At 35.2% G+C, this 10,328-nt stretch overlaps 2 protein-coding genes across 7 annotated transcripts; both read left to right on the top strand.

Moving 5' to 3' along the window:
• The first annotated feature begins 454 nt into the window (after window positions 1-454).
• On the top strand, window positions 455-3,686 carry LOC140842601 (protein PSK SIMULATOR 1-like). 6 transcript variants are annotated; one of them, XM_073210612.1, is made up of 3 exons: window positions 455-677; window positions 1,005-2,808; window positions 2,920-3,686. In XM_073210612.1, exons 2-3 carry the CDS (start codon window positions 1,731-1,733, stop codon window positions 3,429-3,431), a joined length of 1,590 nt encoding a protein of 529 aa, XP_073066713.1. In that variant the 5' UTR covers window positions 455-677; window positions 1,005-1,730; the 3' UTR covers window positions 3,432-3,686. The 6 variants fall into 6 exon arrangements, with proteins under 6 accessions (XP_073066713.1, XP_073066717.1, XP_073066711.1 ...); XM_073210616.1 differs by having other exon boundaries at window positions 457-677; window positions 1,005-1,480; window positions 1,881-3,684; XM_073210610.1 differs by having other exon boundaries at window positions 457-677; window positions 1,005-1,480; window positions 1,668-3,684.
• Window positions 3,687-6,812: 3,126 nt separating this feature from the next.
• LOC140842600 (F-box protein PP2-A15-like) lies at window positions 6,813-10,117 on the top strand. Its single transcript, XM_073210609.1, is given in 4 exon segments — window positions 6,813-7,224; window positions 7,227-7,307; window positions 7,876-7,994; window positions 9,417-10,117. Coding segments are annotated over 4 exon segments (891 nt in total). The 5' UTR covers window positions 6,813-6,996; the 3' UTR covers window positions 9,880-10,117.
• Window positions 10,118-10,328: the final 211 nt, after the last annotated feature.

Below are 10,328 nucleotides of genomic sequence, written 5' to 3'. Positions count from 1 at the left end.
AAAACCTTTAAACAATTAAGTTTATCATATTTAATTTTACTTTACTACAATTTACGTACTATTTATTATATTATTACTATTTTATGATTTCTGTAAATATATATTTGGTATTTCTTTACGAGACAAAAAAGTCCTGCTGATTTCATTCAACTCATCTCAGAATCCTTACTTATACACATTGTCATTCGTTGCTGATAAACATCTCCAGGACGGGATTTGAAGTAAATTCACAAAATTACGTCACGGGTTGTTCGAAATAACGATAACGACTCGGAATATTAGTTTGACCATCAATTTTTCAATTTTAAAATGGTAATAGAAAATCGTTAGTTTTGCCCAAAAAAAAAATTGTTCAAAAAAAAAATGGAAAAAATATGTTATTTATTACTAAATTTTGGGCAATTTTGATTGAAAATAGTTTTGGGGCGTACTCGAAAATTCATGTGCTCAGATACGACGTCGTAAGCAGCTCCAAATTGAAAGTGGCACCCGATCGATCGCGCAAACGAATATATCACCTGGTGCGCACCGCGTTTCAGCGCATTTTAGCTTTCGTAGTTGACTCGTTGCGCTATAGTAAAAACAGTCCTATCTACATGACGCTGGCGGTGCGAATGTTAACAAACGGAGTATAATGTCACTTCGGAATCGCTAATGTACACTGTTCTTGAAAACAGGTTCGTTTGAGTTCTTTTCGATGCAGCAAATCGTCATATTCTTGTTCAATTGATGCATTATGATTCGATTATATGATGTAATTCTTTTGTTGTATGCTTTGTTTCTAAGGATGTACTTAAATTTTAGCTCTACTATTAATGCAAGAGCATCTTTTATTTTGATTTTTTGTTTTTTTTTTTTTGACGTACTAATTCATCCGTCGTGCGGTGATATATAATGTCAGTATGTGGATCAGAGCAAGAAAATTATGCATCATGCTATTATTTTCTTTCAAAAACATATTTTGTTAATGTAAATCTCTGAATAAATTGAATGTTTGTTCACAGGAAGATTGAATGCAAAATTTTCCGTAGCTTTGCAACGGCATAAACAGTAGATCTGCTAGCATGATGCATAATTTTATTGTGATTAGCAGCCGTTGACAAAAATGGTGGATTCAAGTTGTTCGAAGAATCTTACATGACTTATAAGCTCCTTCCCATCTCTCCCACAATTTAATGCGAGTAATGGTATCACAACCTCCGATCCTTTAGAATACTGACATACCCATGGGGAAAATAACAGATCAATCCACGAATACACGAACTCCTAGGATGACTCCTTCGAGTTCAAGAGAGACTTTCAGGCACGTAGCACTTTGTTCAGTAAAGCATTTGGATCCTTCTTTTGTTGTTGACTTTAATTCCATTTCGTCATGCCCCAGCTGACAGAACCAAGAAAGCACAACTGCAGATAATTTGTGTCTATCTTCATTACAGAAATTGTTAGGCCAAGTTGATTGAGGAGTCTTATATGCGGCCTGGTAAACTAGTTTTCTCCTCTTGCACAATTTGATGCTGGATGAAATGTTCTGATAAGTTTTGATTCTGATTTTTGTTGTGTATACTGAAAACAAAAATAGGGTAAGAAAGTTGTTTAGTTTATTCAATCTGGTTTGAAATTTCGGGTACCTTAGCTAATTTATATTATGTGATTGAACTTTGATATAGGGGTTGTGAAGTTGATTGAGGTACTTGTATAGCTAGGTGGGTGAGTATTCATAACTTTGAGAGATGGTGGGCGAAACTGTTACAGACTCGTGGTTTAATAATATATGGAAGAGTTCACATAAGATTATATTGCAGGAGCCTGACAAACCAGTTATAGGAATTTTATCGCTTGAAGTATCGAGGTTCATGCTAAACATTGTTAATATATGGCAGTATCTATCGGATGAGAAAATTTTTAAGTTGAGAGAAGAGATGGCAAATTCAGCAGGCATTCAAAAGCTTGTGTCTGAAAAAGAGGACCTTCTTATGGATCTTGCTCTTGCAGAGATGCTTGAGAATCTTGAAAGAGCATCAAAATCAGTGGCCATACTTGGAAAGAAATGTGCGGACCCTACTTATCACAATCTTGATCAAGTGTTTTATGACTCCGGGGAGATTGATCCCAAATGGTGTAGGTGGAGTTATAGGATCAAGAAAATGGAGAAGAAAGTTAAAAGAATGAAGAGCTTTGTGGGGGCAACAGAACAAATGTGCCAAGAACTCGAAGTGTTGGCCGAGCTTGAGCAGAATCTAAAGCGAATGCGAGCTAGTGCGGATTTAGGCGAGGTCAAAGTGCTTGAGTTTCAACATAAGGTACTGCGGCAACGACAGGATGTGCAGGATCTTCGTGAGATGTCTCCTTGGGTCAGAACATATGACTACACAGTCCGACTTCTTCTCAGATCTTTATTTACTGTTGTTGAGAGGATCAAGTATGTATATGGGATTAACCAGATTGGCTTTGTTGAAGGAATTAATGACGATGAGCAGATTCACGTAAATTATCTTATTCACAACAATTCTGCTTTGATTCAACCATCAGTTAACCCATCAAAAAACAGCCTATCTAGATTTCAAATTCACATGGGGAGGTCGTTTTTGAATTTGGGCCTAATGAACAAGACATTTCGTGGTGGCTTTCACTCATCCATTCTTTGTGGAAAACAACATGAAATGAAAACTAAACGGTTTGCTCCTGTTGGTTTCTCTGGATGCATGGGTGGTGGACGTGAATCTCCTATAGTAGAGAACTACTTACCATCTTGTGGTAGCTCATTTAGGTCATTTGACTCGTCTCAGAAAGATACAGATGAAAAGAAAGGTACGAGTGCTCTTCCAACTTTGTACGATATCTTAAATCCCAAAAGAGTCCCTTTCTTTATCTCCAAGCGTCGCTTGTTGAATGCTCCTCCAGCTACACTTGGTCACTCAGCGTTGGCTTTGCACTACGCGAAGGTCGTCATATTGATCGAGAAACTAGCATCATCTCCCCATTTGATCAGCCTTGATGCTAGAGATGAACTCTACAATATGTTACCGGTGAATATTCGAAGCTGTCTGAAATCAAGATTGAAAACTTTTTCTAAAACTTTTACTTTGTCTAAATATGACGCCAACGATGCAGCTCAGTGGACATTAACACTTGAAACTATACTTGAATGGCTTTCTCCGCTCGCTCACAACATGGTAAAATGGCAATCTGAGAGGAATTTTGAAGGACAGAGACCATTTTTTGGGTTGAATGTGCTTCTTGTTCAGACCCTTTACTTCGCGAATCGAGTGCAGATAGAGGCAGCAATTGTAGAACTTTTGATTGGTCTTAATTACCTCTCCAGATATGGCAGCATGACATATGGCAACTGTTTATATCCAAGAGATACAATTTACTACAATGTGGTTGATCAGTCATCGTCGGAGTTTACAAAAGTGGACAATGGAAGTTAGCATCACTGAAGAGCTTATTCTACAAAATCAACCATCAAGGAATCAGAGGTATTCTTAGGTGATTTTTTATACCATGAAAAATCGAAGTTTTAGCTGCTATTTTCTTGAAAGGAAGAATTTAATAGTATTTAGACTTTAGTTGGCACATTTTAATTTAATTTACACCAATATGATCTATTCTGGAAAATGCTATATTGTAATAGTATTTAGTTGGGACATTCTAATTCAATCTTTCACGTGAAACTAATCTGATTCCGATGCTTCTGAATTGGGACAGCAATATAGGATTTAAGTCTAATAGAATAGTCCAATCCATAAACCAATTTAGGTTTGGTAGAAGTAGAACCTTTGGAAATTGAAAAGATAGTAATACTTGAAAATATGGTTACAACCAGCTACAGAATTTCCCATATCCATAGTATTATTTAGCATCTTGCACGTTTTTCTACACAATTTCGCAGTACTTTTCTTGCCTGTAGAAATAAGCACAATCACGTTCCATGTTCCTGTATATGTGCAAGAATGAGAAATGAATTAAATGGTACGATGGATTTAAAATTGAAGTGATTCTACTCTATTAAATGCAACTTCTGGTTCTTAAAAAAAAGCATTTCAAATCAAGTAATGGTCCACGCCAGTAATGAGAGATTTTGTATTGATATTATGGTTGATTTGATCTCTACGGAGTTTCGAATAAAACTTTTACAACGTGCGATAAAACTAAAGATTATTATGTTCTGTCAATCTCAATATCACTATTGTCCTGAAAAGTCAATTTAAAACTTGGCAATGTGGTCCTTTGGTTGTGGCACTAGTGCGAATAATTGACTTCAACTCAGACAACCAAATCATGTGCAAAAGAACCCTGAAGAAATATTTCAGTCTCCACTTGAGATATAACAAACTTTTCAAAGAAGTAGTGAGGAGTTCAGTTTCGTTCAAAAAATTAGGCTGGAATTTTGTTGAAAACAAATATTTATATCTAAAAAATTTACCAATTAATGAGCTCAATTTAAACTCGATTTAAATCATTTTGGATCCAACATAGATTTGGAAAATCAAAATCCAGATACAAATATGGTCACACATAAAGTACTCGAATCACATACATTTAGCTGTAATATTGTCCCACGTGTGAGACTCAGCATTAACTCCGATGATCTCACCTTGTTTTCCGTGTACAAATCTCGAGTCCTCCCATCTCATAGATTAGGATATCAAGAAAAAAGATAGTATCATGCATGTAACGGATAGTAATGTCAGGGAAATTAAGAAAAGAAATTATAATATCTTTTTAGATGATATCAAATGCGTCAAATAATTTTTTAAAATAAAATAATTCATTTTGTGTATTACAACTTTGGCTGTGTTTGGATAAATACTTATAAAACATTTTTATAATAATGTTTTTTTAAAAAAAAGTTATAAAAGGCTTTAAAAGTTGTTTTAAGACCAAAAATATGTTTGAACAAATATTCTATAAAAATGTTTTACACTTTAAAAGTAACATATTTTGATTTTTATCATTCTAAAATAATCAAAAAATATCACTCAATTGTTTTTAAAAACTATATCAGGAGAAATTTTTTTTAAAAAAATATTTTTCAAAAACGTTTTATAATTTTTTTTATCCAAACACATACTCTAAATTTTATTACTTATAAAATACTATTTGCTTTTAAAGTACTTATCCAAACGGAGGGTTTAACTTCAAGTATAATTAATTACTTTTATGTTAGTATAAAATAGTCGTTCAAAATTCCTTTCAGATTATGATCATCAATTTATAAATTTTTAAGATTTCAAAAAATTTAAAATGAATTGTAAAACTTGTAATTTTGAACGACTATTTTATATCGTTAGTTAACACACATCTTATAAGTTTTAAAAATTTATAAATTGATTGTTTCAAAAAAAAAAAAAAAATTATAAATTGATGCAAATAATCTGAAAGTAACCTTTTTTGGTAATGGCAATCAAAGTCACCAATCAAGCCAAGAAATAATAATTGCAATTTCTTCTCCACTTATAGCAAATAGGCCATTCAAACTTGAACTTGTCGCAAGAATCTTTAATAGGCTTCAATCTTCTTTCCAAAGGTAATTAAAAAAATGTCATTTTAATATCCTGTGGCTTCATAATTTCTTATCTACGATTTATAACTTTTTTTGGCTCAAAAATCTTCTTTCTGCTCGCTAAATTAATTTTCGTCATTTTAGAAATACTTTGCTCAAAATGAGATCCATTGGTATGTTCAATACTTATTGAACCAATGGAATAATAATGTCCTAAAAACGAGAATCATCTTGGTATACAATTGTTTATCAGTTATGTCTACTTTTGTGCTCACTAATAAGATGATCTATTGAATATGATGAAACATATCAAAATTTCACATGTAATAAATAATATATATATATATATATATATATATAAGCTGGCGCTGTGCTGACGCCCAGCTAGCGACGGTTTCTGAGATTCCGTCGCTACTCGCGACGGTTTACCATAATCCGTCGTCACTAGCGACGGCTAATTTAAACCGTCGCTAAACACCAATTTTTTTTTAAAAAAAAAAACTGACACAGAGGCGGCCACTCACAATGGAAAGGGTTTTAAATAGGTGTTACACCCCATTCTGGATGCTTTTATGGACGTGATTTTGTATCCATACTGTAGATATATTGAGATCAATCAACAGAATGCAAAATTTCCAAGATGTGCAGGGTATTTGAAGGTAAATCTTGTGTTTGAAAAATCAAACACTGAAGCTGTTGGATATAAAATCCGGTTTCGGTTGGTGTCCTATAAATCTTTAACAGCCGATAGAAAAAGTAGATTTACAAATTTTATCGAACAATGAAACACCTTGCACATCTTGGAATTTTGCATTCTGTGTTTTGATCTCAATTTATCTATTGTTGAGTGGGCGTTGTTGTCAGTATTTTTTAAAAAAAATTGGACAATTAACGACGGTTTTATACAAACGTTGCTCTTAGCGACGGATTAGAAAAATCATCGCTCTTGGCGACGGAGTCATAAAATCGTAGTCGCTAAACGTGGCCGCCCAGCTGGCTTAGGCGCCCATGTTACCCTGCACTCCTGGGGTGCAGGGTACCAACCCTCTATATATATATATATATATATATATATATATATATATATATATATATATATATATATATATTTGATATCCTGCACATTTACCGTGCATACTTATGTGAACACCGATGAAGTGTCACTCACCTATTAGATGGATGAGATATAGAAAAATTATGCATCAAATAGATGAGTGACACCTCATCGATGCTCACAAAAGTATGTATAGTGGGTGTACAACATATCAAAACTATATATATATATATATATAATACATCCAAATAAGATCTGGGAAAGAGAGAGAGAGCGCCCCGCACGCATCCACGAATACAACTGCCGACGACTCAAATTGTGTAGGTGTGGGCATAGGCAAAGTTCGACACCCATTGTTCCCACCATCCTCCGTCGCCCCTCTACGGAGGTGATCCGCCCCGATTCATCAATTTAAGCCCCGCCTGATCACGTATTTATGGGTTCATCGTTATCCAATTTAATCGAAGACGGGTCGGGTAACGGGGTGCCGGGTCTTGGGGACATACCGGAGAGCTGCGTGGCGTGCGTGTTCCTCTATCTTACGCCGCCGGAGATATGCAACTTGGCTCGGCTAAACCGCGCCTTCCGCGGTGCTGCATCATCCGACGCCGTTTGGGAGTCCAAGTTACCTTCCAATTACCACGACCTCCTCACCTCTTATCCAATCCACAAGTCTATCAAACGCTATCCAAAAAGGACATTTTTGCCCTCCTTTTCCGCCCCCTGCCCTTTGACGACGGGCACAAGGCACGCCACTTGATTTCCTCAGTATTCTGTGATTTTGACTGACGTCTGTGATCTCGGGAAAACGATGTTGTGGTGATTTGGTTTCAGTTTGATTACGCTGGAATCAGAAATTAGTTTACTTGCAGCTACTTGATTTGTAAAACTGGTTTGGACTGCCATTTTTCATTGGTTTATCAATAATTCCGTTGGTTTGACAAATTTTCTTACTGGGGAGTTATCATTTGAAGATATTGGCTTATTTTTTAATTGGGATCGAGGATGTCTAGCTATTTTGTTTGATAATGCGGAGAAATTTGTTGTTGATGGATGAGGATTGAGCTATGTTTGATGTTTTCTACGTGTTTATTTTATGATTTTCTGATATTGGTGATCATATGGGTATTTCAGTTCCAACACTTCGGTATAAGTTTGTTTGAAACAGAAATAGTATATGGGTTCCACATCTACTTCATCCAACAGTATTAGTTTTTATCGAGTTATGACTAATAACTACTTTACTATGTTTTTTTTAATTTGGGTTTTCACTCTAGTATTTGTAGTATACTTATATTCACGCGGGGAACTACAGGTAGCATGGGTGGACAGAGTTACTGGGAGAGTTAGTTTGTCTATATCGGCCAAGGCTATGGCAATTACAGGTATTGAGGACCGGAGATATTGGAGTTGGGTTCCAACTGAAGAATCTAGGTTAGTATCTGATGATTTTTGTTGCATGCTATCGAATACTCTCTACTTCTGGATATGATGTTGCTATTCGATTACATGAATTTGGTACTGGTTTCAAATATTTGAATATTATTGTTTCCATGAACTCTTGTTTAATATTGATGCACTTGAACTCAAATTTGTGTCAGTGTTCTGTCTTTCAATGATGAGTTGTCGAGGGTGTGGATAAGTGCCACAAAACTTTCTAGGAAACAAATTTTCAAGAACTCGAGTTTTTTTTATATATACACGAGTCTCAGATGTTGAATCTAGAAATCATGTTTTTCAAATAGGGAGGTAAAACCAGAAGAGCATAATCTTGTTGCTGATCCAAGTTGTGGAAATTATAAATACTATTGTTGGGTCATCTCTCTGTAGTTCAAAGTTTTAGGACGGTCAAGATTCACAGGTTAAAACCTTTGGTTCTCAAAACCCTATAGATTTCATTAAGCTTGTCATGGGTGATCTTTGTTTTTTGGTGTCCGACCGAGACCAACGTTCCCGTATATGCCTTATATAGTAATAATTATCGTTGCAGATTACAAGATTACTGGCTTGCACATGACGGAGTGTGTTTAAGTATAAATTCATTCTTGAGCCATTTCCTATGAACTCGACCCTTTTGGTAAAAATTGTTCACAAGTTAATTTAGTGGGATTTGTGAATGTTGTTTGATCAAAAAATGTTGCTCATTCGCTATCAACGATCACTATGTTGCTACAGGGAATTCTGTCTTCACTGTCATCATCATTCTTGTTTAGTCTGCTTTAGATGTTCATTATATTTGCAGAAGCATGGGGCATGAAAAATGTCCCGTGCTTCAGCTTGAGTAATGCTTTTAGTGTTCAAATTTAAATCAATGTGATTCAGAGTTGCTCTATCATATTGTCGGAGCCAAACCAATTTGGCTCTAAGACTTGGTGTACTCAAGTGTTCTTTGCTGTAACTTTTTACTTACCAATGATCGTAGAAACACAAGTAAATCAATTGTTGAAAGCGAAATTCGCTCTCTTTGCTTGACAACACATAATAAAAATTCTCAGAACAGAGATAGTTTAATACATTATCAAGTTAAAGTAATTGGTCCCGAAAAAACCTTTATAACTTAAACATATCCATGCAAATTTCGTTCTGCTATGCTTTTGTAAAGGTTATTTTCTATTAAAATTTTCTTGTTACAATTGGTATTACACTCCAATGTAGCCTACCTTTATCAAAACTTGTAATATCCCATTTTGGAAAATTTGTTTTCTCATTCCGAATTGCAACAGATGTGCTTCACGATAAACATTTTTGTCCCAAACTAACTGTACTACCTTATTGTAACCACCTTACTCTTATACTAGAATGGAACTGATTTTAAATTTCATACCTACTCTTTCTTGTGCTCCTCCTTTCTCGCAGATTTAATGTCATGGCCTATTTGCAGCAAATATGGTGGTTTGAAGTAGATGGGATGGTAAAATTCCCTTTTCCACCAGATATATACACTTTGTCATTTAGAATTCACCTTGGAAGGTTCTCCAAAAGGCTTGGACGCCGTGTTTCCTATTTTGATCAAACTCATGGTTGGGATATCAAACCTGTGCATTTCGAATTGACTACTTCAGATGGGCAGCAAGCATCAAGCGAATCCTTTTTAGATGATACAGGTAATGATGACCCTTCTGGACATCATAAACGCGGTTCTTGGATAGAATATAAGGTAGGTGAATTTATAGTTGGTGAATCAGATCCCCCGACGGAAGTTAAATTCTCAATGAAACAGATTGATTGCACCCATTCCAAAGGGGGACTTTGTGTTGATTCCGTATTGATAATTCCCAGTGAATTGAAAGGGCGTAGGAAAACAGGCCTTTTGAAGTAAAGGCTACGACGCATGTATGTATTCTTTAGTTATGTGGTGGGTTTTTTTTCGGATTTGTCATAGGTGTTAGCTTCTGAAAATTATTCAAACATGGAGGATGTTATCTAAATCTTTTTGCTAGGTATGTGTCCTCTGTTGTAATTTTTGTGCTTTGTAATTGATGCAGTTTTGTTCACTTCTGTTTGTACCTAAGATTATGCCCTATATTTCGTTTTTTTTTTTTACCTTATGATCGAAATTTACTTCTTTTTCTTTTTTCCGAAAATTAGCATTAAATTGTCAAAGTGTCTAAATTGGTCAATTTTTGTTTGCTATGGGTAGGGTGAGCATTTGGTCGTGACTGGACCGAATTAGTCATAATCGAACCGAACCGAAATATTTAATCATAATCGAACCGACCGAATTAATTTTCATAACCGATGAAAACCGAACCGACTTAAAACGGTTAG

This window comes from Primulina eburnea, chromosome 10, assembly GCF_022965805.1.
Source record: "Primulina eburnea isolate SZY01 chromosome 10, ASM2296580v1, whole genome shotgun sequence".
Lineage (NCBI taxonomy): Eukaryota > Viridiplantae > Streptophyta > Magnoliopsida > Lamiales > Gesneriaceae > Primulina > Primulina eburnea.
Note: the sequence above shows the minus strand (reverse complement) of the source record. Positions and strands in the feature narration are given on the sequence as shown.

What these genes read in the sequence shown, in the direction of transcription:
- LOC140842601 (XM_073210610.1), top strand. Translation starts at nt 1,731, where the DNA reads ATGGTGGGCGAAACTGTTACAGACTCGTGGTTTAATAATATATGGAAG.